General features: G+C 37.8%; 1 protein-coding gene and 3 long non-coding RNA genes across 5 annotated transcripts; 3 read left to right on the top strand and 1 right to left on the bottom strand.

The window, feature by feature from the left end:
• The first annotated feature begins 1,417 nt into the window (after window positions 1-1,417).
• On the top strand, window positions 1,418-13,678 carry LOC121774744 (ubiquitin carboxyl-terminal hydrolase 26-like). Of its 2 annotated transcripts, XM_042171623.1 has the most exons (15): window positions 1,418-1,713; window positions 2,111-2,707; window positions 3,221-3,476; window positions 4,105-4,856; window positions 5,258-5,366; window positions 7,099-7,280; window positions 7,703-7,987; window positions 8,063-8,267; window positions 8,583-8,654; window positions 8,917-9,144; window positions 10,483-10,746; window positions 11,537-11,678; window positions 12,105-12,292; window positions 13,270-13,278; window positions 13,409-13,678. In XM_042171623.1, exons 1-13 carry the CDS (start codon window positions 1,628-1,630, stop codon window positions 12,218-12,220), a joined length of 3,294 nt encoding a protein of 1,097 aa, XP_042027557.1. In that variant the 5' UTR covers window positions 1,418-1,627; the 3' UTR covers window positions 12,221-12,292; window positions 13,270-13,278; window positions 13,409-13,678. The 2 variants fall into 2 exon arrangements, with proteins under 2 accessions (XP_042027557.1, XP_042027556.1); XM_042171622.1 differs by lacking the exon at window positions 13,270-13,278 and having other exon boundaries at window positions 12,105-12,287; window positions 13,403-13,678.
• A 2,760-nt stretch (window positions 13,679-16,438) lies between these two features.
• On the top strand, window positions 16,439-17,547 carry LOC121773714. The gene is made up of 2 exons (XR_006044833.1): window positions 16,439-16,944; window positions 17,086-17,547. It is a non-coding gene; the product is annotated as an uncharacterized LOC121773714 (long non-coding RNA).
• A 3,607-nt stretch (window positions 17,548-21,154) lies between these two features.
• Window positions 21,155-23,438, bottom strand: LOC121773734. Its single transcript, XR_006044839.1, has 3 exons — window positions 22,970-23,438; window positions 21,671-21,734; window positions 21,155-21,175 (listed from the first exon to the last, which is right to left on the bottom strand). It is a non-coding gene; the product is annotated as an uncharacterized LOC121773734 (long non-coding RNA).
• On the top strand, window positions 22,246-23,417 carry LOC121773733. The gene is made up of 2 exons (XR_006044838.1): window positions 22,246-22,812; window positions 22,956-23,417. It is a non-coding gene; the product is annotated as an uncharacterized LOC121773733 (long non-coding RNA).
• Window positions 23,439-27,123: the final 3,685 nt, after the last annotated feature.

Here is a 27,123-nt window from a genome sequence, read left to right on the forward strand (position 1 = left end):
AGAAATTTGAGGTAACTGATTTGAAAAGTGGGACAAGTGGCTTCAACTAAATAAAAGAATTGGGCTAGCAAAAGAATTATTTCCTAGGCCCATATGCAAATTCCTTTTCCATCGTCAATAAAACATGTTTTGTTCTTTGGTTTTTCAGTCGCATCTTTCTTATTGGTTTATAAGTCGAGTCCTTCAAACGTATAAAGAACTTGGGCTTTAAAAAACACTGGTTGTACAAACGACGTCTTTGAGAATAAATAAAAAGGTAGAAAAAGTCGGGGTGTTACAATAATGATTTCTTATATTCTACGAATAGGATTGCGAGTCTAGCTTCTTACATAAAAAATAAAGCACAACTTCTAAAAAGAGAAGCTCACAAACTCTGCTAGACGATTTGGTTGAGCAATTGAATGTCTAGTTTTCATCTTATGTATGAGCACCAATTATGTATTTTCAATTTTGTATTTCAATTATTGTAATTTATGTTTTTTATTTGTTTGTCTTTATAATTATTAGTTTGTCATTTATTGTGTTTTTTAATAAATTTTATTATGCAATAATAAATATTCATGTAATAATATTATTATTAAAAAAATAATATAAAAATAAATATATAATGGTGTGGTTTGGTGGTTATTGATAAATCATGAAAATAGTTAAGGTTGAGTTGGATGAATATTGATGATGTGGAAGATGATGTGGAGGAGATAGAAATGAATTAAATATTGAAGAAGTGGATGGTTTGGTTGGGTTAGATGGTTGCTGATAAACATGGTCTTAACACTTGTTCTGATGGTTGAGTTTATTTATCTTGTGAAAAACATATACTCCATCTGTCCTACAAGAATATGCATTTTCTTTTTTTTAGTTCATCCTACAAGAATATGTCATTTCTAATTTTAAAAAGTCTGTTCTCTCTAATGAGGTGAGAGTGAGACTCAATACTCAATAACAATACTTTAATTACTTTTTCCCTCGGCCTCTCTTTTACTTTATCAATTTACAATAAAAACTCGTGTCAAATTCAAAGTGCATATTCTTAAAAAAAACGAAGGAATTATACAGTAAAACATACTACTAATGTTGGGGTTCCAATGGAAACCCCAGCCCCTCTGCCAATGTTTCGATTCATTCTTGATTGAGCACAACAAAATCTTAAGCTCGACATTTTTTTAAGATTTGGCATGCTTTGTCAACACGCAATTTAGTTCACAAAGTCGAAATTATTGTTTCGATTCTGGACATAAGTCATAATCTTAAGCTTTTACTTAAGCGGCTCGCTCCATGGTAAAAAAGGGAAAATAAGAAGCAGAGAATTCCAAAAACGCATGACACGTATGCATAGACTAGCTGAGGTGGCGGCACCTGTTCATATGGAAAGCAAATCCACAAAAGAGAATCAATAATAAAAAATAAAAAAATAAAAGAAAAGGAGAAGTCTACTCCCAAAACCTCTCTCGCTCCAAACCGATTCTCCGTATCCCGATCGCTACGAATTATTTCACCTCTTTCAATCGTGGCGGCATCTTTTCTGATCGGTTTCAATATCAAAAGTACTGTTTTGTAAATTTTGGGGGTTTTTTGGCTTTCAATTTTGAGTGATTTGTCTTTTAGGGTGGGAAAAAATAGGTCGAAGATGGGGAAACAACGACCAACGACTAGGAGTAAAAATAAGAGGAGTAGAGTAGACGACAATGCGGCCACCACCTCCGAAATCTTCAGGTTTCGTTTTGTATTTGTTTCGTAATTGTTATTCATTTCGTGTTTTGTGGTCTTTGAGGTTAACTTTCTCGTGCAATTAGTAATTTTGCTGTTACTATTAGTTGCAATGCAGGGTTTGTTTGAATGCTTACGCCTATTTGAAGGAATGTTATGATGGAAAAATTATCTAGCATCGATTTTGTTTCGTGTGATGTGGAAGATGGTCTTGTTTAGGTTTTAATTTAGCTTTTCTTGCTTCCTGTAGTTCTTCTGGATAGCTACTGTATTTGAATCTTTCGTACATAATGAATATAATTGAGAAATAATTTACTATATACTAATGCTATAAATGTACTGATGCTTAAATATTGTTAGTAACAAGTCTTCTGTTCTTGATCTTTTGATGTGGAATATATAGGAAGATACTTGCAAATGTGGAAGTCACAGAAGATGACATTAACCAGCTATACATGATATGGAAGCCAGTGTGTCATGGATGCCGAGTTAACTCCAAGGACAACCCTAATTGCTTCTGTGGCCTGATCCCACCGCCTAATGGAAGTCGAAAATCTGGATTGTGGCAGAAAACATCAGAAATTATCTATTCCCTTGGCCCCAACCCATCCATTGACCTTCGTGCATCCCCTGGAACGCCAGCAGGACTCACAAATCTTGGTGCTACGTGCTATGCCAACAGCATCCTGCAATGCCTGTACATGAATAAATCATTTAGACAAGGTGTTTTATCTCTTGATCCTGAAGTTTTAGAAGGGGAGCCTGTCCTCAATAACCTTGCAAGGCTTTTTGCCCAGCTACATTCAAGTAAGATGGCCTTCGTGGATTCAGCACCATTTATCGAAACACTGGAACTAGATAACGGTGTTCAGCAAGATAGCCATGAGTTTTTGACGTTGCTGTTTTCTTTACTTGAGCGCTGTTTGAGCCGATCCAAAACCCCCAAGGCCATAACCATTGTACATAACCTTTTCCGTGGAGGTGTCTCACATGTGACCAGGTAAGAGGTTTTTTGGTATATGTGCGCACATTGTGTACTCTCTCTCTTCTTCTCCTGATAATTTCATGTGCCTTCGGCTTGAAGGCTGAAGTTCTTTTAAAGAGTTTAAACCTGAAATGAAAAAGATATTTTGGTGGCCATAGTACTAAAGGTTTTAAATAGTCTTAATTTTAAAAAGCACCATTGACTTAGATTTATTGGTTAGAATGATAATCTTTAAAAGCATTTGTTGTTAATTGCCCACAAATCACTCATCATCTTTATCCAAGGGCTGGTTTTTTATTCTCTTGGCCACTATTCCTCAATTTTGTTGAGTATCTGTGTGCTATTGTTAAGTGTTATTAATTTATTCTAATGAACTTTGAAATTTCCATTGAGTAATGGTTTGTTGGATCCTACTTAACCATCTACACTGTTAATCTGAAATTCTAGTCATGTTTATTATATCAGATTTCTAACTTTTCCTGTATATATGAAACAAATGATCTTGCTTTCTTTTTTACTTGGAGCTAGGTGCTCAAAATGTGGAAATGAGTCTGAAGCTTCATCAAAAATTGAAGACTTTTATGAACTGGAGTTAAATGTCAAAGGTTTGAAAAGCCTAGATGAGAGTCTGGATGACTACCTTAGCATAGAGAAGCTTCAAGGAGACAATCAGTATTTCTGTCAAGCATGTGCCATGCGAGCTGATGCTACCCGTTGCATTAAGCTTCGGTCACTGCCTGCTGTTCTAAATTTTCAGCTCAAGCGTTGTGTTTTCCTTCCAAATGTAATTTACTTACTACTATGTAATGATTTCATAAAACTTTCTTGCTAACATGATTCATTTCTACCTTTAGCCATTCATTCCTCATATTCAAATTGGTCTACCTTCTGTTCATTTCTTCTGCTACCTATATACTGTTAATGGAGCACCCAGGAATTCTGAGAATGTTTCCTTGTTATTTTTAAGATGTGTTTTGCTGTAAAAAATATTTCCTCGCAGTTATCTTGCTCACATCTCCAAGTTCATTCTTATCATCTTGCTGGAACAGCCTTTTGTCCTTCATTGTCCTTGTAACTGCTGAAGATTCCTTGCCGCAAGTCATTCGAGTGTGTTAAATTTTACATTTCTCATTTCACACTCCTGAGTTTTCCTTGTTTTAATATTCCTCAGAGTATTCCCTTCTTGATACTGCAGCTCGAGTCGTTTAGTTTTTCTTTAATTGAGTTGACTTGAGGTGCAGGTGCTGATGCTCTTATGTGTATGTGGTTCATTAGTGTCTATCTTCTGTATAATATTGAAGTTGTCGTACCTGGCAACCATTCAATTGCGAAGTTTCTCCAGCTAATAGCTTTACATTGACTTGGATTCTTCAGTCAACTGTACTTACCGGTTATTGTGGTTCTATTTGCAGACAACCACGAAGAAAAAGATAACTTCAGCATTTTGCTTCCCTCAAGAGCTTAACATGGCACCAAGGTTATCAGGATGCCAACAAACAGATTTGATATATGATTTGGCTGCTGTCTTGATACACAAGGGTTCTGCTGTTAATAGTGGCCATTATACAGCCCATATAAAGGATGACAACACTGGTTTGTGGTGGGAATTTGATGATGAACATGTGTCCAACCTAGGAAGACAGCCATTTGGATCCTCTCCATCGACTTCAGGGGCTAAAGCTGGGCAAAATGAGCCAGCTGACTGCTCTGTATTGTCAAAAGAGGTGGTTGTCCCTGTGAACGGAAATCATGTATGCGCTAGTGAGACACATATATCAGAATTAAAAGGTGCTAATCACTTACAAACGTTTTCATCAAATGATGCATATATGCTGATGTACGTCCTTAGGCACTCAAGTTTTGGTGGAGAAAAGTCTAAGGATGATAAGTGCAAGATGGAAATAGAAAGTTCTACAATTTCGCAAACACTTGATAGTCCTCTTCCAACCCATCTTCTGAAGGAGGTAGAATTATCGAATGCAGTATATCTTGCTTCTTGTGAAGAATACACATCAAAGAAGGAGGCTGAGATGAACTGTATTATGAAGCGGAGACAGGAGGTGCGCTCAGTCCTGTCTGAGGCTCATGTCCTATCTATTGAGAAGCACTACTACTGGGTTTCGACTGAGTGGCTTCGCCAATGGGCAGACAATGTTACTTCATCGTAAGTGAAAATAATCCTGTCATGTGTCTCATTTTTATAAAGCATCTATTTGTCTCTTGATTTAAAAACACTCTGTCTGGCTGGTACATCCTCCTCGACTCTATTATTTTCAATTGATTGTTACATCCTTATCTGTTAAGTTGGACTGTCTCTTGAGATCTACTTCTAATATCCTTGGTTGGTTGGTAATTTACTCTTGTTTCATTGTGGAGAGCTAATCCTTTAAGTCACAGTGAAAATGTAACTCAGATATTAAGAGTTTTTTTTTTTATTTGAAGGTTGGAATTGCTTGCTTTTCTGTTCTTTTTATACCGTAATGCTAAAGCTTTACTCTGGAAGCATATAAAGAATTCTTAAATCACAGTTGGATATACATAGGTAAAAGATAATATTTTTTGCAGGGCTATCGACAACACATCTATACAGTGCTTGCACGGAAAGGTGCCAGTTTCAAAGATTAATAATATGAAGCGTTTGTCAACTGAAGCTTGGACTGATTTATTTTCTAAGGTATAATTTTATGCTCCTCCTTATGCATGAGCAAGATATCTGATCAAATGCAGGATGCCCTTTTTACAGCTAGCTAAAATGAATATCTGCTATGGATATCTATATGTTACCTGCACAGTTTTTTCATTCTTCCGAAGTATTGCTCCATTTAAAGGGTTGCCTATGGCACATTTATTCTTATATGAAGTTTCATCTACTACAAAAATTCCATTTCAACGTTTTGTATTGAAATTTATGATTTCATTAAATCTGGGGATTGGAGGGAATTACAATTTTTTGTTTTAGTGAATCATGTATTCTAGTGTAGAGGCACATCTACATGTCAAACCGACTTATTAATAAATATGGAAACTAGATACTGTTACTGGTAAAATCATTAGATATTTACTTTTCTTGGATCATCTATATTCATACAATGGTTTATTTTTGATATTATGTAAGATTCCAAATGAATATTTAGTGGTTGCTTAAGCTTCTTGTAACATGATTCACATAATATTAAAGTCTGCTAAATGTTTTGGGGTATCTTATATGTCTCAAAAGAATTTTTATTTAAGTGTTTAATAATGACTAAACTAGTAAAGGTCTGATCTTGATTTTCAAGATCTAGTCAGGCTGTTATTTGTCCAGCAAATTAAAAGCCGTTTCTTTCTTTACTTTGTAAAAACTAAAAACATAACAAACAAGAAGATAGATTATTTTCAAACAATGGTTGGAAGCTCATGGAACTTCATAAGATGTGGTGTCTAGCTCTTCCAACAAACTTCCATAGTTATTCTACCATTTATCATAACTCAATTTTGAAGACACTTACAGAAGACATTTAGGCTGAATATGAATAACTTATGTGGACTCATGTACTTGATCACTATTTTAAATTTTCTGAATAAAGCATATGAGAATCTCATTGTAGATAACTTATTTGGTGGATGAATTAGCTAGCTGTACATCTTATGTAGAGTTATAAACATTAATAATCGGGAAAAACTGAATTATAGTATAATTATGTATCGTACAATAATGTCGAAAACTTAATAGTTAAAAAATTGAGTGCAATATTTGGTCCTATTATTTGGTTAACGAATGAATTTATTTTACAGTGTTATTACACCGTGAAAAACTGCAAGTTGAACAATACACAGCTATGACAAATGCATTATTAAGCATGTTTACCTTTTTGGTGGAATGGGAAGTAGGTTCCTCGATTGGGAGGACCTAAATCTCAAAGGCAACTTCATGGCGTTTTATTGCCCAATCATAAATTTTAAAAGTTACAACTACTAAAAAGTACAAACCATCTTCAATAGAGCCTTTGATTATCACCAGCAGGATTAATATCAATGACATCACTTTGAACCTTAAGCATTCCCTATTATCCAACAATATTGTTTCTTGACATCATTAACACCATCCCTCTAAATGTGGCAGTACAAGGACCATCTAGCGTGACCTCTTAATTGGATTTAGCGAAACCATATATTTTACATGAATGTCACATGTAATTGAGGGTGATTGTGCAGATTCCAACAATTACATGTTTTCCTTATTATAATTGACTTAGCTAACTGGCTCCAACAACGTAGCAAACAATTTTGTAATTACGAGATAGTTGGCCATTTCTGAATTTTTATGCTATATTACCCATGGAGATGTATGACCATTTTGTTTAGGCTTTCTGTTAGTTGTTAACACGTGTTTGTTCTTATATTGTTGATCTGATTCTTATGGCAAGTATGGTGGGGGTCCAACATTATCCAAAGGAGACCACTGCAATGACTGCATCTTTGAGATGGGTAGTAAAGTGAGGCGTGCAAATATTTACAGGGATCAAAGATTATTAATGAAAGAACTTGCAGAGGCAGCACTTTCTGGGGAGCCTTTGGATGGCGAATTGTTCTTTATATCTAAGTCATGGTATGAGATATTTACTGAGAATTTGTTCCTCTACTTTAAATCTAATTTTTTCAACGCTATAATTTACTGCTTGCTATACATTGAGTTTAATTAGACGTATCTTTTTTTCTATTGACTTGTTCTGCGTAATCTGTTTCGATTAAAAAGAAAATTTTGTGGAAATTTCTGGATTAAGGTAGAAAATAAGTATTTTGCCTTGATAAAAAAAATTGCACTTCAATGGTGCAACGTAAAACACGAGCAACAAAAAAATATGGAATGCATGAATTTGTGATGGGACCTATCTCCTATGTCACTGCTGTTAAACATACTAGATTGCTTTCCCAAATACTTGTTGCAATTATCCAGAAGTATTATAAAATCCTTGACTATATTCCCTAAGTCATAATTTGATGCAAAACTTAGGACAATTTACTTTGCAGGCTACAGCAGTGGCACCGGAGGAAAAATATAGACCTACCATGCGATGCTGATTCTGGACCTACTGCTTCCATTAGGTGTATCCATGGTGAACTTTTGCCTGAAGATGCTCCTGGTGCTAAACGTTTACTAGTGCCTAAGAGTCTCTGGGATTTTATTCATCAAACTGCAATAACATTGAAGCCAGATGACCATGTAGGCTGCTCATCTTTCCCATCAGACTCTGAACAATGTGCTTTGTGCAGTGTTGCACTTAAAGAAGCTGCATTCTCTGAAGGAAATTTGAGGTTGTCTAGTAAGAAAATTTACTTAGTTGGAATCTTGAAGTACTGTGTGTGGCTTACTTGTTTTGTATGTTGCAGAGATCTCAGGTTGAAGCAGAAGCAGAATCATGAAAAATTAGCTATGAATAAAGCCATAGCTCTTCATCCAGATACTAAATACTATATTTTGCCCGCATATTGGCTTTCAAAGTGGAGAAGCTACATTAATGCTAGTGGAAAGAGTGCTTGCTCTGTGGAACTTGATATTTTGAACACCGTTATTGACAAGCTTCTGTGTGAGAAGGTCCTCAGAATCTTTTCTAGTGCATCTGATTAAATTCACTTACCGCATTTTGGACAATATTTACCCTAGAGTTGTAGTATGATAGTATCTACTTTCGTCCACCGCCCCCGTCAATTCAAGAAAAATGTTATTGGCAATGAATGGAATAACCTTTGGGACATTGATGTTGATGGTGTGAAATGGTGGCTTAGGCTGGTAGATTGTGAATAGGATAGATCTTTAAAAGTGGGCTGTTGGTAATTTCATTCTATTTTTGTGTACTGTAGTATGTAGTCCATCTAATAGATCTGTATCCTGACTCTTTTTGTGAATCAGCATTGCAAGCTAGTTGAGAGGCCCCCAGAGCTCTTATGGAAGCGTGAACTTGTTTTCCAGAAGTCAGTTGCTGTAAGACTCTTCTGTAATCCCTCAAAATTATCCCCATCAACTGCTCCTCAGCTTCTAATCTGCTTTATATTTCTTTCGTTGACAATGGATGGCCATGTGGATACCCATACTTAAGGAATTTGATAACTAGAGTATATTATGTCTCGCAGAGTCTTGGTGCATGACTGATATCCTCTGACCATCAAATTATATGCTTACCGATTCCTGCTTGAATATCTAATACCACATGTCTTACTTTGCTTTTTTTTCAATTTGTTTTTAGACAGATGGACTAACACTCATTTTAGAGGATGACTGGAGATTACTTTGTGAAGAATGGGGTGGCACAGTGTCCAAATGTATTTCAGCAGAAATTGAGATTGGTAATTGTATGGGAGATAACATGAAAGGTTCTTATGACGAGATGCAATTGTCCGAGGACCATTTGAGTACGCCCGATGACGTTAATATGGGTCTTTCTAGGAGGCCAATCGTTAAGACTTCTCCTCAGGTGAATTTGGGCTGTCGATGTTTGGTATCTTATGATTTTGTTACAAAGATGCATTATTTAGGGAAATGCCAGTTATTTTACCCTATTGATTACTAATTTCTCGAAAATATCCCTCTTAACAAATCACAAACTGATTCCTCACTTTTCTAGATTCTCTCAAATCTAACATGATCAATTTCTGGGCATGACAATGCTGGTGTGCATCGATGTAAATGCAATTCAAATATGCATAAGGAGCATAAGGAAGAAAACCATGTCGTTTTTAATGTGCGAGAATGAAAATTTAAACCAACTCTTCTGCTTTCATGTACCAGCCATGCTATTGTTTGTTATCTGCCCTGGAATTTCATGACATATTTCCACACTCTCTCCACTGGTACTTGTTTATTTTTTCAAGAAAGTTCTTTGAACCCTAGAAGTTTTCAGTCAACTATGAATTTATATTTTATAGTGCTTAAATGAAGAACACCATAGGGAAACTGCTGGATCTGTTGTCTCTGTTATTCTTTTGTTTTTATGCAAAGATGGCCAGCTGTCTTTTCACTGTTCTCTATGGCTCTGCCCAATTTTTCAATATTGCAATGAATTTTCAGTTTTCATGTGAACCTAGCAACAGCGCAGCATGGTGCTGGAAATTCTATCTGGTGCTAGATTAGAAAAACACACTAGAAAGATCAGGTTTTCATCAACAAAGTGACTAGTATTTTTGATGTTCTCTACCTCAATTTTCAAATTTGGGATCAATTCACTCACATGAATCCGATGTAAACTCAAATGGCAATGCTGGATTGTTGACCAGGTGTTGAAAAATTCTAGAAAGGTTAGGTAACAATTGAATTGTGTTGAAAGTTGGGATGTTTTCACTAAATTTGTTAAATGTGGGGCTTAGTTACCCTTTTACATACTCTACCTGGCTGATTTATCGTGTGCTGTTTGATGCATAAAATGGTATTATGAAGTGTACAAGTATTATATTTTGTTGGTTCTTGGTTTCTGGTTCTGCTTTCTGCTGAATCTCATACTTAATATGCCATGTCCAAGTTGGCTCTTGGATTTTGTATTATATGTCCAGCTTCAATACATATTTTCTCTAATGACTGCATAAGCCTGTGATCCTACTTTGTGACTAGATTAATACAAGTAAAAAATATAAGATGTAGAAAATATGGTTTATGTTTCCTGTTAGCGAAACAGAAACTACCTTTTTGTGTTAGTAATTATTGAATCAAGTTGTACACATGAAAATGTCCCGTTTAGTGTTAGACTTTCAAGGATCTGGCCTTTCTCAGTTATCATGCTTGCGCATTCATTCATGTATACATGCTTCTGCTCTTTTAGGTCTGTGAAGAATGCATTGGTGAAAGAGAAAGCACTGAGTTGATGAAGAAACTTAATTATATCAATGAGGACATATGTGTTTGTTTAGTTCTTGGAAAAGAACCCCCAAAATCAATATTGGAAGCTTCATGCAGCATTTCAGATCCGAGCCGCCGAACTTCTAAGCGGTCAAGAAAAGCATCATATGGAAACTCTGCTAACATGAAAGTTTCTGCATCCACATCTATATATCAGCTGAAGATGATGATATGGGAATCCTTTGGGGTATGATATTTAACGAGTTTATTCCTCTTGTTTCTTCTCTTTTATGACTTATAATTATGATGGTGTTTAAATTGGTAATATATTGATAAATAGCTTGTACTAATTGCTACTACTCTGATGAAAGAGGTATGTAACTACTGATTTCTAGAAGATGGGGAAGTTGAACTGAAAACTTTCTCATTATAATTCCTCAATGATGGTATCAAATGACTTGTATCGTTTGTAAGAAAATTTTCAGTAATGTTGCTTTGGCTGAAACAAATTTGGGTCAGTTCCGTGAAGTTACTTGTATATATCTGCTGTTGGAAAATCTAGAACACAGTTCCCCAAATCATTTTAAGCATGTTAGGGGACTTTTGATTTCTAAGACTACATAAAATTCTGCTCCCTCAGTGTTCTCTAAGTTTGTCAATTGAGGAGCTGGATTTAGGAAGTGAGAGGCAAATACTGTATTTCCACTCTCATAAATATACAGTTCTATATGCCACCCATTATCTTGATATATATATTTGCTGATATGATAATGCTAAATTGAAAAAGAGCCGAAGATTAGTATGTGCCAAATTTTGAATGACTTGCACATATATACTGTTTCTGTTTCTTGTGTTCATTATTATATGGTAAGGTTTCAGTTGTAATCTAATTTTTTTAGAAACTCGCATGGCATGGAAGTTTTAGTTGCATTTTTTCCTTGTGAACGGCTGCTCCTAGTGTTACTAAATCAGCCCCAACAAGTAGCTTATGGCTATCAAGTTGCACCACATCTTTTATGTGATTTGTTGTTTTGTAGGTTGTTAAGGAAAACCAGATACTCCACAAAGGCTCCAAAATACTTGATGGAGAAACAGCTTGTCTTGCCGACCTGAGTATTTTTCCTGGAGACATTCTGTGGGTGACTGATTCAATGATTCATGAAAATCGTGATATTGCTGGTAAGTGACATTCAGCCATTTCACTTGATAAGCACCTTTATGGTAGTTCCTTGCTGTTACTAATTGAGTACGGTTAATCTCCATTCCTGCTGAACTGATCTTTAATTTAAAGGTTTTGTCCAAGTAGTCAATAGAGATTTTCGAATCATATTTAGTGTGTAACTTGGCCACCAGTTGGGCCTCCCTAGTTGCTATTAGCACTATAACTCTTCTTCTCTTGTGTAAAGTAAACCCAACAAAAGTAAAATACTTTCTGCTGTATTGAAGAGTTGTCCTGAAATGCAGACTCTTGATTTCGATAATGCTAGTGCCAGATGATGTTCTTTTGCGACATCGTAATTCATTTAATCTTATCATTCCTGAGTTGTAAGTGTATGCTCTCAAACAATGGTTTATTGTGAACCTCTTCAATTTTCTAATGTGTAGATGAGCTGTCGGATCCAAATCTCGATATACAAAAGGAAGAAGGGGGATTTCGTGGTACACTTCTCACATCAACTATTTCACATCAGGCAGCTGTCTCTGAAGCATGTTTAAATTAGGAAAGATTTCGGTCTGCTTTGTCTTTGGATTTTGAAGCTGAAAGAAAATCTTTCCACTGTTTTGAAGGTGAGACCCTCCAACGTGTACTTGATTTATGTTTTCTCTATCTTGCTTTCCACTTGTTAATTGTCATTTGCGAGAATTTCTTACTTTAACATAACAAAAACCTTCATGAGAAACTAGGAATAAAATATCTTCATGCCTACTACTTGATTAAATAAACAGAAAGTAAATACAAGCGTAACACTACCTCCAAAGAGGGCCACACCCCCGCAGAGGGCCTTAACAGCTATTGCTGAACTTCCTAATATTCTGGACGCCTTCTCTCTAATCTTAAGAAGGTATTTATAAAAAAGCAAACACTCTTATTCCTACTATAATTCTTAAAAGATAAATCTAATCATAAAGATAAAATACTTCAAAAATAAGACTAATGCTAAAGATAAACATGACTCATCAAGGAATAAAAGATAAATACTCCCTCCGTCCCATTGAAGATGACCCACTTTTCTTTTTGGTTTGTCCCAACCAAGATGACCCTTTACTAAAAATGGAAATACCTTTATCTCTACTTTATTCTCTCTTTTACTTTACTCTCTCCACTTCACACACAAAATAAAGTTGCATAAATTCACGTGCCGCCCAAGGAAGGGTTCATCTTCCTTGGGACAGAGGGAGTACTTACTAAAGATACATATATTTTGATATGAAGAAGATAAACATACTACAATTCCTTTAGATTGATTGATATCACTTTTTCTTTGGCTGAGTTGTACAGCTGATCCCTAATACCGTGTTCTTAGTGAACGTGTTGCCCCGTGTTGGGAACCATATTTCACTTTTAAGTTGGCCATTGTAGTTTATAAGTTTAACTAACATAGTAGCCATCAATGTTCAGTAAGAAGAGACTTAAACAATACCGTAGAGAGGGTCAATTGTTTATAGTTGAAATAGTAGATTTGTATATGCTGTGCGAATAGTTTGAAACATAGACATTGTACATAGGGTGGAATTCAGCTTATAATATAGATTATTAGACCCCACCCCAGTTTTCAACAGATTATTAGTTAGGCCTATTGACATTGTAACAGGAAAGAGAGAGAGAGTGGTTAATATATATATATAACAGACATCACACTGTTCCGTAGCTCTTATTTGTTTGTTCTTTCAAATATCTTCAGCTGTGGTTGAATGAGACAACAAGGAAGCAGAACACTGGAGTAGCTTGGTTTAATGTATGTCCCAAGATTCTGGAGATTGCTTTGTTCGTTTCTTCAGAAATTACCAGACTATAACCATATTAGGCTAGGCGATTGAGGGCAAGATATTTTGATCAGTGAATATGAATACAATCACAGGGCAATTTGGATTGCCCATTGTATATTTAAATCTATTTTGTATTACTACTGTCTTTTGGATATTGAATGATATATTATGTTCGTCTTGTTTCCTTTTTATCTGTTGGTAGACATGTCACGAATCACATTGCCCAACCGCCTTTACTCTTAAAATTATATGACATAAATAAATAAATAAATCACCATGTTTCATTCATACGCAATATATTTTAATGGTATTTAAATCCTTCTTTTATAAAAACAATAAAAAACAGTCAAACTTGTTTTAAATATATTAATATCAATTATTAAATAGAGATGCATAAGCAGTTAAAACAATAAAAAAATGTTTCCAAGCTAATTAAACCAAGAATAAAATATTTAAAAAACTGCATGCACTTGGATTTTAAGTCTACAAAGCAATTAAAAAGCAATCAAGAAGCAAAATAGCAACTGCGAATCAAAATTCCTAAATTGAAAACACATTTAGAAGTGTAAAAAATTTGAGTCAGTCCAAGTATTGAAATTTGAAAGCGGAGAATAATTTTTCGTAGAGTTGTTGGATTCTTTAGTTTTGTGCTGAAACATATTACTACTATATATATTAAAAGTCCATCAAAATTTCTGGGCAAAAATCAAAGAAATTTTACCGGAGAAAAGTTATCCAGATTTTGTGAAGCGGCCAAGTGCTGTAAGCTCACTAACCGTTCATCTTCTTGAAGGCAATGCGGATCTCCTACTCCAACACTCCTACTTCATTCCTACTCCAACACTCACAACAAAATAAAATAATGTGATAAACATGTAAGTGATGGTGAAATTTTATATTATTTTATTGTGTTGCGAGTGTTGGAGTAGGAATGGAGTATGAGTGTTGGGGTAGGAGTTACTTTTCGGATTGAAGGTAGCATTTTATTTTATTGTTATGTTGGATGATTTAGAGTTCACATAATAGACTATGTTAAAGATTGTACTCCCTTCATCCCTCTGTAGTAGAGACATTTCTTTTCGGCATGGTATTTAAGAAAAAATGTTTAAAATTAGTTAAATAAAAGGAGAATAAAGTAGAAAGGAAAAAGATAGAGAGATGAAGAGAAAATAAAGTAAGAGAGAGTAAAGTACTTTTTGCCAAAAAGAAAATGACTCAGTTATAGTGGGACAACCCAAAAAGAAATACGACTCAGCTACAGAAGGACGGCGGGAGTATTAATTTAAATTACTAATAAATTTTTTGTTTCGATTTAAAACTTTGCTGAAAGTGCACGACTGCACTCCGTCAGTTGGCCTACGGCACCACGGTGGACATTTTCGACGAGTACCTCCACGTCAGGGAGACAACAGGCCGGGAGTGCCTGAAGAAATTTTGTAGGGGAGTTGTGGAGGCATACGACGACACATATTTGCGCAGGCCGACTGCCGTTGATTGCCAGAGCCTGATGAAGATGCACGAGTGTCACGCCCGCATTTCCTAAGGATAGAAAACACGGTTGATCGCGACTAGGGGAGGGTTAAAGAAGCGGGGAAGAAAGGGGGAAAACAACACAACTCAACCATAGCCCGAAACAAATGGGAATAGCTCGAATAAAATCAGAGTATCATTTCAACAATCAACAACTCCAAATGAAAAATATCCCAACAATACACGAACTCAAAAGAAACCATATTTAGCGGAAGCATTTCGAGAGTAGAATCATGCTATGTATGAAGACACACCATATTCTAGACATTTGATAGACATTCTTCACTTTTATGCTCAACACCCACCGCGCTCGTCACCGCTCAACCTGCACATAGGGAAAACATATGCAGGGGCTAAGTACTTTAATGCACTCAGTGAACTCATGCCCAAAATACATTCATCATTTAAGTTATGTCAAGCCATCATTGAGTGAAACTCGGGTTTTACTTTAAAAGGCCGAGAATCACTAAAACCATTCCATAAAAAGTTGTCTGCAGACAAATATCATTATCATCCCCATTCATGTACCATATCTGAACCATCATGTGAAACGAGAATGTGGCCACAAACTCGATCACTGGACCGGCTGACCACAAAGGACGACTCACGATCCCCATCAGTGCACTAGTCTGAGTAGGGACTCACTCCCTAGTCAGACCCGAATTCGTTAACTATCAAAGTCTAGTAGGATATTATCCTAGTAGACAATCAGATAGGCAATTCAAAACATAAAGTATGGTATGACATAACATTCAAACCACCATTTTCTCTCCATAAACATACCATTGCAATTTAAAAGATTTTAAGTAATAGAGCCCACCTCAAAAGCTTAGAATTTCCGTAAATAGTTCCTCGTTCCGACTTCTAGCGTGCGTGCGAACCACCTTTTCGGAAAATACATAAAGTACCCATCAATCTCGATAACCAAGATATGTAGAATGCATGCACTCTAATTAAAGTCTTTTATCACGTTTCTCGGTTTTTGTACATTTTTTTTTATTATTCGGCTGCCGCCCAAGGCGTCGCGTGCGACGCCGGTCGGCCGCTTACGCCCAAAATTCCTCCGCTGGCTCCTCGTATTTCCCTCCATGATATCGAAATAAATTCCAAAATTTTCTAAGCGTATAATTATCGCAACTATTTCTCTTCGCAATTATATTATTTCAGACTGGGGATAAAATTATTTGTACATCGAATTATTCGGAAATTAATTCATTAATTTCTCGCGATTATTTTAATTGACGGCCCAAAGATTTATTTACTTAGCCCACCTTGTTCCTCCAATTAAAAGAAAAGAGCCCAACAAGAATTAAGAGAATGAGGCCCAATCAATTCATTTTTTTTACAAGGCAAAAAGGGCCCAAATTCTTTTACCAAACAAAGGCCCAAATTTGACTTCCACTTCCCCAATCTCTCTCGGTTTACACCCTCTCCCTCTATGATGTTACTTCATCCCAAAATTAGGGAATTTCCCAAATCAAGATCCCCAAATTGCAGAAGCTCCAAAGTTCGTCGCCTTCAATTCACTTCCCGTCGCCGTCTGCCGCGTATTCCACCCAGGAACGCCACTGCAGCGAGAGGGGAGGACGGTCGCCGCTGCTCAAACACGCACCGTCGGGAAGTGCTGTTGCTGTCAGACGGAACTGCTGTCTCGGGTCAGCCTTCGCCAGGCTCCGTTGTGCGCTGTTGTACCGTCGCGGTCCAGATCCTTCACCATCGCGGTAGAGGACCATCATCAGCAGTCATCGTTGAACCGCTGCCTTCCGGCATTCCCAGCTGTCGGGCAGTCCGAAAACAGCCGGTAGTCCCGACCGAGCGCGAAAACTACTCCGTAAGCATCCGGCAGCCCCATTAACTATTCTCAACAACCCCGAACAGCCCCGAAACCAACCCCAAAGCAGCCCCGCCAGACAAGTTCTCATTCCAAGTTAAGTTCTTTCATGTGTTCGATTAAGTACGGCGATGTTCGATTAGTTCTTTGTTGTTAAATTGTTTGAATTGCTTGTGAAGGTGAAAGTATGAAATCAATGTATGAAATTAGCTACTAACATTTCATGCTTTGGGCTAGGAAAGGGATTATACCTCAAGAATTTGAACTTGGTTGTGGTTGAAACAAAATGGAAGCAACAATTCCTTCTACTTCTTCTCCTCTCAGCTCCCTCCCTTTCTCTCAATTTGCTCATTGTAAAGTGTGTATTGTGAGGAGTTAGGGAAGAGGTTACATGAAGAAGTAATGGGTGACCTTTGGTTTGTAGGATTAATGGTGGAAGATGGAGAGTGGAGAAGTTGAAGATGGGGAGTCTCCACTTGAAGAAACCGTCGATCATGAAGAGGAGAAGAAGAAAAAGAAGATCTTTGGGCTTACTCCCATATTTTGGAAAATGTATTGGGCTCAACATAATTTATTTAAATTAGTTTGGGCTCATTTAGTTGCAAAGCCCCAAATTTGTATAATTATCTATTTGTTGGACCTTTTGATTGTCATGGCCCAAAGCCATTTTTTATAAAAACATTTGGACTCAAATTTTTATTTGAGAAGCCCAAGAGTATATATTTTGCATTCTCTCATTCCTTTCTATTAACTAAAGTTCACGGAAAACTTTAATCAATTTCGTCGTCCCGTTTCCAACAAAGATTAAAATCACTCAACGCAAACAATTAATATTTAGTGTTGTGCTAAATATTAATTCTTCAAACGATCCTTTCAAGAATACAATAAAAGGGTAGAAAAAAGTCGGGGTGTTACAATCTACCCATCTTAACAAAAATTTCGTCCCGAAATTTGCTTACATCCTTCGAATAAAACATTTATCCATTAACTTGGAATCCGATTTCTAAGCAGCTTCCTCGTATCGCTTAATAATTAACAACTATAGTTGAAATAGTATCATCCCCAAAATTCCTTTTGTCATCCAATTCTCAAACGACTTCCAAGTATTCACGATGTTTCCACATACATCACTTTCACGGTTTCAACGAATTTATTTCTCAACTCTTGCACAATCCAATCTATGATAGCCTTCACTTTTTTTCATAATTCAAAATATGAGTACGAGCTCTATTGCCCTTGATCGTAGGGCTCCATTTCCATTCTCTTACGGTAGTTACCACTTATATTGATATCCCGTAACACTAAAAGGTGATTGGTCGTAAAAGCATTTTCACCACATTTTGTTGCTCAAGATCTAATATCTAGATGTATGGCATACTGTTCGATCCCTTAGCAGCTCGCTATAAGCGCTACGTAAAAGCTGAAAATTTAACACCTCGTGTTCTTGGTTATATCGATGCCTCTAGTTGGTGTATCACTTTTACGCATGTCTGATTAGAGAAACTTATTCCCCGTGTGCATTTGAAAAGCTCAACCTCATCCTTTCCTCCAAGTCTAGTATCAAGAACTCGAAAATTGATCAAACAGTCTTACTTGGATATGAACTGATTTTAAAATTGTAGCAACACTGCAGAAAGTGTCTTAATCAGAAAGGTTGCAGAAGTAATCAAGAAACCAAGAACAACATTTCTAGCTCGACTCTTTTAGATCTCATCACAAACTTGCAAAAATTGGTTTGTAAACAAAGCAAGGACTAAACCCATTGAACATAACACATCCATTCTGAGAATTAAATGGTTTAAACGGTATCAAATAAAATCCATAGAGCTAGGGAATTTACTTCTGATGAGAGCTCGAAAGAATATGAGATAGGTCTTGAAAACAGGATGAAATTGAATTAAGTCTCAAATTCCATAGTAGGTTGCCAAATAAGATATTTCAATTGTCAAATCAAATGTGTAAAATTTCGGCATCAATGAATGATGGCTCAAACATGTCATGACATGAGATGATCAATCGTGGGAGGGTTTAGAAGCATAGACAAATGTCATGAAGTAGCACTGATCATGGTTCGACGACATCATGCTATTGAATAATGAAATCACATCAATGGATTCACAGGTTAGCAACCGACGTGAAGTGAACTTTTTAGGAAAATCAGCTAGATCAAACACGTTAAGAAAAAAAGAGAACACGATAGCCTTAACTTGATGTTGCAATAAAGAAAAATCATTGCATGAACAATATATGTAGTGAAACTGAGCTAAAAAGAATTTCACTTCTGCAAGAAAGAACTTGCCACATGCATAGTTACGAAATAAAAAGGTGTACAAAAGTTCGAAGAGGAATATTTCATCCTTTGAAGAAACATGTATGGGAGATGTGATCATGCTGAAGGTCATAACTGCAAACAACTTTAGGAATGAAGTTCAATGACGGAAGCTCATAAGGTCAAAATATTGTCCTTACAAAAGATGAATCAAACAAGACTAATAATCAAGATGTCCAAAGTTACAAAGGCAAGCACCAATTTTCAAGAACTGAAAGTGAGTCATGACTCGATATAGGAAAAAAAATATATATATAATAATGGGCACTACTTGTAAAGCATGACTCAACCAAGGTGATTAAATAGGCAAGGGCTCACGGTTATTCAATACGTATCGAAAAGAACTTAGAATCCAAGTAAGTACTGTTGATTTAAAATCGTTCATTCTAGCTACGAAGGTCGCACTCGTTCGCTTGTCTTTCTGAGGCCGAACGTGGTAACATCGTTCTAAGAATCCGTATATTCAACGTTGATATTCATAACGCCATTACAACAAAATAATTGTAGTCAGTCAAAAGCCATATCTTCATAATATTCTTGCATATTATAACAACCATTCTCTTAAAACATTTTAACCCTCCATGTGCTTCTCTGCCTGCTATAAAGGTCGTCTCCATCGTGTCGCCACTTTTAGCAACTCACGCATGATAGACTATACTAATTTACATTGTGATTACAATCTCTCGTCGTTGCATGGATACATCGTCTAACAAATCTTCTTTTCTCGACCCCTTGCACATTTGAAACTTCATTTAGTCCTCACTATCCTTCTCTTCTTGAGGTCTTAATCATATTCTTGTTGTTCTTATCATTTAGGGAAATGACAGGAAATACTAATTACCCAACTAGAGATAAAATGGTTCACACATAGCATGCTCTAAAGTTTCGCGTAGTTCCAAGAAAGAGAAAAAAAAAGTTTCATGGTCCACCGGTCTCCATCCTCAATCTCAATCCTCTTGTCTCATATCTCGATAATTTAGAAATTTATCCCCGCTTTCTATTCTAGTTCGTTTTCATCGCTCGAGAAAGCAATATGTGAGTTTCAAATTAGAACTACGGTCCGCGTGGTCAACTAGGCCTACATCTTAGACACTCTAAGTTCACAACAAATTTTATCATCTCATATCTCAACATCCATCGTATTTCACACCATTCATACTTCAAGATAATCAAGTATAAACACATAACACATTTGCATCCCAAACAAAACACTCATGCACTTCACATATATGTTTGAAACAAACATTTTTAAATGACTCACTTTTTTTCAAACATTTCAACATTCTCAAAACAACTTATCAATTTTCATCTTTCATGTAAAACACTCCATCATCCATCTTCAAAACTCGCTCTTTTCACAAACATCATAAAATACTCTTCTCAACTCGAAATCAATCCCTCACAGAAAGATTCTACTTCCTCCTTCTTATAAAATTTTCTCCTCTTTCTTTCTCAAAAATTTTCTCGTCTTCCTTTCTCCAAAACTTTCTCATAAAAACTTTCACATAAAAAAAATATATATTACCTCTTTTTTGGTTGAGCGTGGCGAAGCGGGATGTTGAGCCTTCAATTCACAACCTCATAGTCTAGCGAAACGAGTCTAGACTAAGACTGAAAAAGACTCTCGGGCCAGAGCGGAAAGAAAAAATTGCTCTGATACCATTCTGTCACGCCCGCATTTCCTAAGGATAGAAAACACGGTTGATCGCGACTAGGGGAGGGTTAAAGAAGCGGGGAAGAAAGGGGGAAAACAACACAACTCAACCATAGCCCGAAACAAATGGGAATAGCTCGAATAAAATCAGAGTATCATTTCAACAATCAACAACTCCAAATGAAAAATATCCCAACAATACACGAACTCAAAAGAAACCATATTTAGCGGAAGCATTTCGAGAGTAGAATCATGCTATGTATGAAGACACACCATATTCTAGACATTTGATAGACATTCTTCACTTTTATGCTCAACACCCACCGCGCTCGTCACCGCTCAACCTGCACATAGGGAAAACATATGCAGGGGCTAAGTACTTTAATGCACTCAGTGAACTCATGCCCAAAATACATTCATCATTTAAGTTATGTCAAGCCATCATTGAGTGAAACTCGGGTTTTACTTTAAAAGGTCGAGAATCACTAAAACCATTCCATAAAAAGTTGTCTGCAGACAAATATCATTATCATCCCCATTCATGTACCATATCTGAACCATCATGTGAAACGAGAATGTGGCCACAAACTCGATCACTGGACCGGCCGACCACAAAGGACGGCTCACGATCCCCATCAGTGCACTAGTCTGAGTAGGGACTCACTCCCTAGTCAGACCCGAATTCGTTAACCATCAAAGTCTAGTAGGATATTATCCTAGTAGACAATCAGATAGGCAATTCAAAACATAAAGTATGGTATGACATAACATTCAAACCACCATTTTCTCTCCATAAACATACCATTGCAATTTAAAAGATTTTAAGTAATAGAGCCCACCTCAAAAGCTTAGAATTTCCGTAAATAGTTGCTCGTTCCGACTTCTAGCGTGCGTGCGAACCACCTTTTCGGAAAATACATAAAGTACCCATCAATCTCGATAACCAAGATATTTAGAATGCATGCACTCTAATTAAAGTCTTTTATCACGTTTCTCGGTTTTTGTACATTTTTTTTTATTATTCGGCTGCCGCCCAAGGCGTCGCGTGCGACGCCGGTCGGCGGCTTACGCCCAAAATTCCTCCGCTGGCTCCTCGTATTTCCCTCCATGATATCGAAATAAATTCCAAAATTTTCTAAGCGTATAATTATCGCAACTATTTCTCTTCGCAATTATATTATTTCAGACTGGGGATAAAATTATTTGTACATCGAATTATTCAGAAATTAATTCATTAATTTCTCGCGATTATTTTAATTGACGGCCCAAAGATTTATTTACTTAGCCCACCTTGTTCCTCCAATTAAAAAAAAAGAGCCCAACAAGAATTAAGAGAATGGGGCCCAATCAATTCATTTTTTTTACAAGGCAAAAATGGCCCAAATTCTTTTACCAAACAAAGGCCCAAATTTGACTTCCACTTCCCCAATCTCTCTCGGTTTACTCCCTCTCCCTCTATGATGTTACTTCATCCCAAAATTAGGGAATTTCCCAAATCAAGATCCCCAAATTGCAGAAGCTCCAAAGTTCGTCGCCTTCAATTCACTTCCCGTCGCCGTCAGCCGCGTATTCCACCCAGGAACGCCACTGCAGCGAGAGGGGAGGACGGTCGCCGCTGCTCGCTGCCCGCGGCTCACTGCTCACTGCCCGCGGCTCAAACACGCACCGTCGGGAAGTGCTGTTGCTGTCAGACGGAACTGCTGTCTCGGGTCAGCCTTCGCCAGGCTCCGTTGTGCGCTGTTGTACCGTCGCGGTCCAGATCCTTCACCATCGCGGTAGAGGACCATCATCAGCAGTCATCGTTGAACCGCTGCCTTCCGGCATTCCCAGCTGTCGGGCAGTCCGAAAACAGCCGGTAGTCCCGACCGAGCGCGAAAACTACTCCGTAAGCATCCGGCAGCCCCATTAACTATTCTCAACAACCCCGAACAGCCCCGAAACCAACCCCAAAGCAGCCCCGCCAGACAAGTTCTCATTCCAAGTTAAGTTCTTTCATGTGTTCGATTAAGTACGGCGATGTTCGATTAGTTCTTTGTTGTTAAATTGTTTGAATTGCTTGTGTGAAGGTAAAAGTATGAAATCAATGTATGAAATTAGCTACTAACATTTCATGCTTTGGGCTAGGAAAGGGATTATACCTCAAGAATTTGAACTTGGTTGTGGTTGAAACAAAATGGAAGCAACAATTCCTTCTACTTCTTCTCCTCTCGGCTCCCTCCCTCTCTCTCAATTTGCTCATTGTAAAGTGTGTATTGTGAGGAGTTAGGGAAGAGGTTACATGAAGAAGTAATGGGTGACCTTTGGTTTGTAGGATTAATGGTGGAAGATGGAGAGTGGAGAAGTTGAAGATGAGGAGTCTCCACTTGAAGAAACCGTCGATCATGAAGAGGAGAAGAAGAAAAAGAAGATCTTTGGGCTTACTCCCATATTTTGGAAAATGTATTGGGCTCAACATAATTTATTTAAATTAGTTTGGGCTCATTTAGTTGCAAAGCCCCAAATTTGTATAATTATCTATTTGTTGGACCTTTTGATTGTCATGGCCCAAAGCCATTTTTTATAAAAACATTTGGACTCAAATTTTTATTTGAGAAGCCCAAGAGTATATATTTTGCATTCTCTCATTCCTTTCTATTAATTAAAGTTCACGGAAAACTTTAATCAATTTCGTCGTCCCGTTTCCAACAAAGATTAAAATCACTCAACGCAAACAATTAATATTTAGTGTTGTGCTAAATATTAGTTCTTCAAACGATCCTTTCAAGAATACAATAAAAGGGTAGAAAAAAGTCGGGGTGTTACAACGAGACGGCGCACGGCTTTCATGGGATGCTAGGGAGCATCGACTGTATGCACTGGGAGTGGAAAATTGTCCGACGACGTGGAGAGGCCAATTCACTAGTGGATAAAAGGGCAGCCACCCGACGATGATCCTCGAAGCCGTCGCTGACCATCGGCTCTGGATCTGGCATGCTTACTTCGGCGTGGCCGGGTCAAACAACGACATTAACGTCCTCAACTCATCCACCCTCTTCACCGAGCAATGCAATGGCTACGGCCCGACCATCGAGTTCACTGCCAACAGGCTCCAATACCACATGGGGTACTACTTGGCCGATGGCATATACTCACGGTGACCTGTTTTTGTGAAGACGATCAGCTGCCCAATTGGTGAGAAGAGGGTTTTATTTGCGCAAAAGCAGGAGGCGGCGCAGAAGGATGTCGAGCGGACATTTAGTGTGCTCCAAGCACGGTGGGCAATTGTGAAAGGGTCGACTCGTCTCTGGTTCAAGGAAGTCATCGCCGATGTCATGTATGCGTGCATAATCATGCACAACATGATAGTCGAGCATGAAGGTGGGACCATCACCGACTGGAACGATGATGAAGGTGCATCTAGCTCGTCCAGCACGGCGACCGAGCCCCCCGCTAGAGGATTACCGACGGGCTTCAATGAGGTTCTATCTAGACATGCCTCAATGCGCAACCAACAAGACCATGCCCAGCTCATGAACGACATGATTGAAGAAGTGTGGCCCGTAACCGCCGTCGCTGAGTTTGCGTATTTTTTAATTCGTATTGTAATGTATTAATTTTTATAAATGAAATGAAGTTTTTTCCCAATTTTTGTAGTTATTTAAATATTCAAATAAAAGAATGCATAGGGCGCGCCTTAGGGCGCCACACTGCAAGTGGGATAGTAGGAGGATAAAAATGATGACGTGGCGGTGCATAGGGCGCGCCTAAGGGTGGGAGTACTTTGAGTTATGCGCTTGCAAAATTCGATCTAAGCAATTGCTAGGTCGAGACACCACGCTTCTCCGAATTAACTGAATCACAGGGTCCAGTAACTCGAGGGATCGAATGGCGCTCCGGTCGTTGGGCACTCACGACTCTCCTTCAACAATTAAATTTCCTCAACCCGAATACTATGGATTAGTATAGGGAAGTGGAGTCGATCCCACAGAGATGGATTCGTAGGCTAGTATTGAGAGAATTTGGATAAAATGGCTGCTGCCACGCAAAAGGGGTTGAGATTTTAACTACTACTAGACCTAGGCACAAAACGTAAATACTAGACCGAAGAACAAAGAACTCTTAAACCAAGTAACAGGCAGAAAAGTTTAAACAATTCCTAGACCGAGTACATAACTACCGATAACCACTAGACAAAGGAAATAAAAAGTGGGGACCATGAAATCCAAGCCTGACAACGTACGGTAAAGCTGCAGCTAACAATCTTCATGCACTTTTCTAACTAATTCAGATTCGCAAATGGAGAAAACAGAGGAAATGCCCAGATTCAAACATAATAAACAGATTTGGTCGACGGAAACTTACAATAACTCGAAGATACGACAGATCTACGTAAACTAGGCGAAATGAAATGTAAATACGTAAACTAGGCATGGAAATCAAGTACTCCTTCTCAGATTACGTCGGACGCTTAATCCACTCCGGATCCAAGCCATCCGAACCCAACAAACAGCAAACCAACGCCATAACTCCGATTTTCACAGATCTACTCCAATCTCAATCAATCATGAACAATCTGCAAACAAATCACAAACTCCAGCAAAACCCAACCTCCGATTCATCCAAAAAACAGAACCATTCTTCAGATCCAAACAACAAGTATCGACAATAAATCAGAACCAACTGCAAAAATAACTAACTCCGACAATCCTAACTCGAAATCAATCGAACTCAACCAGCAAACCAGAAATGAACACAATAGACTTAAGCGAAAGTAAAATCTGGAATAAAACCGGAAATATTGGTTGTCAAAAGAAAACCGAGCTTCGAACAGCGAAGCTCGGCGGAATCAGTGTAAATAGCAACGGAAATGTAAATTGTTTCTTCGCCCTTGAACTAGGACGGTGTTACAACCCTCGAACCATTGTCGGAAAGCTAAACGTGAACCACCAGCCAAGTGCTAACTGGAATCTCTCGCGAATTCAGAGTCAAGTGTGTGGAAAGGTGAATCGAGCAAGGAGCTGTTAGTGAGGCCTCCAGCCGAGAAGGTCCCTCCAGCCTGCATGCTTCTCCCTTTTATAGATGCGGACATAGCCTTCTAGAGTTTTCGTAGAAATCCCTATTCTACCCTTCAACTCCGAAGCTTCCTCCGTCTAGCAATTTTCTTCCAATTGTTCACCCTTTCGCCAGTTTCCTAGGACCATGCAAGCGTCCTCTTCTTTTCCTGGATCTGGCGAAAAACTTCACATACCTGACTTAATTCAATGCGTTAGACCCAACAATTTCATGAAATGAACCCCTAGACCGATGCATGAAATTAGCCTTATCAAACTGCTCACACTTAAACCATGCTTGTCCTCAAGTATGAAAGACAAGAAAATAGGAATAAGGCGAATTTCAATGCATGGTTACCAAGTAAAACCCTAAAAATGAAAACAAAACAAACTCCTAGACCTAAGCAACTACGGACTAAGAAAAGAAAAGAACACAAAGAACAGAAACACAACAAAACAAACAAGCATGAACTAGTTTCGAATTTTTAAGCTACTATCCCCACAAGCTCAAGTTCAATCTGATCGATTACAGTCTTCAAATCTTCCCCATTCCTTCGTCTGCCTAAACGGTCTGTCAGTTAGTCAAGATAGCCTATTGATTTCCCATCTGTTAGGTTCGCTTGATCACTCATTCCTCACCAGTGATGTTAGGATCAAAACGCTCCAAAGTTAGAGTTATACCACTGATGCGTCGGGTTATGAGAGTTTTCTCCCTATTCTTCCTCCTTTCCTATGAATTTCCCTGGGCCAGGCTACGATTTTTTCTGCCCTTGAGGATTATATTTTTTCTTTTTTTTCTCTTCCTCATTTTCCTGTATTATAACCCCTTTCCCCTGGACTTCGTCCAGCTTATTCCTCCTAGAAATATTTTTTTTTTATTTTTTTATTTTTTTTTACCTCCCCTGGACTTCGTCCAGCTTATACCTCCGGTTTCTGGACTTCTTCCAGCTTATTCCTCCTTAACCCATTTTTTCTCCTTCATACTCTACTCCCTAAGCATCAAGTGATAGCATATTTTTTCATGTTAGCTCTAAAAGTGTTTAGGCTTATAACTCACTTTATAGTAGGGCTGTACAGCTAGGTTATCTAAGGCATTTTCCATCGTCCTAACTTCATTCAGATCGCATTCGGCTTATTAAGGAAGAAAGTGTCAAAGTTGATCTGCTTTCTCTCTTCAATCACTCTTACTAAGGGGATCTCGCCTTATTATCTAGCTAGCTCATGCGAAGCACACATCCTAAGACACAAAAACGATACTTACT

The sequence above is a fragment of the Salvia splendens genome, chromosome 17 (genome assembly GCF_004379255.2).
Source record: "Salvia splendens isolate huo1 chromosome 17, SspV2, whole genome shotgun sequence".
In the NCBI taxonomy this organism is placed as follows: domain Eukaryota; kingdom Viridiplantae; phylum Streptophyta; class Magnoliopsida; order Lamiales; family Lamiaceae; genus Salvia; species Salvia splendens.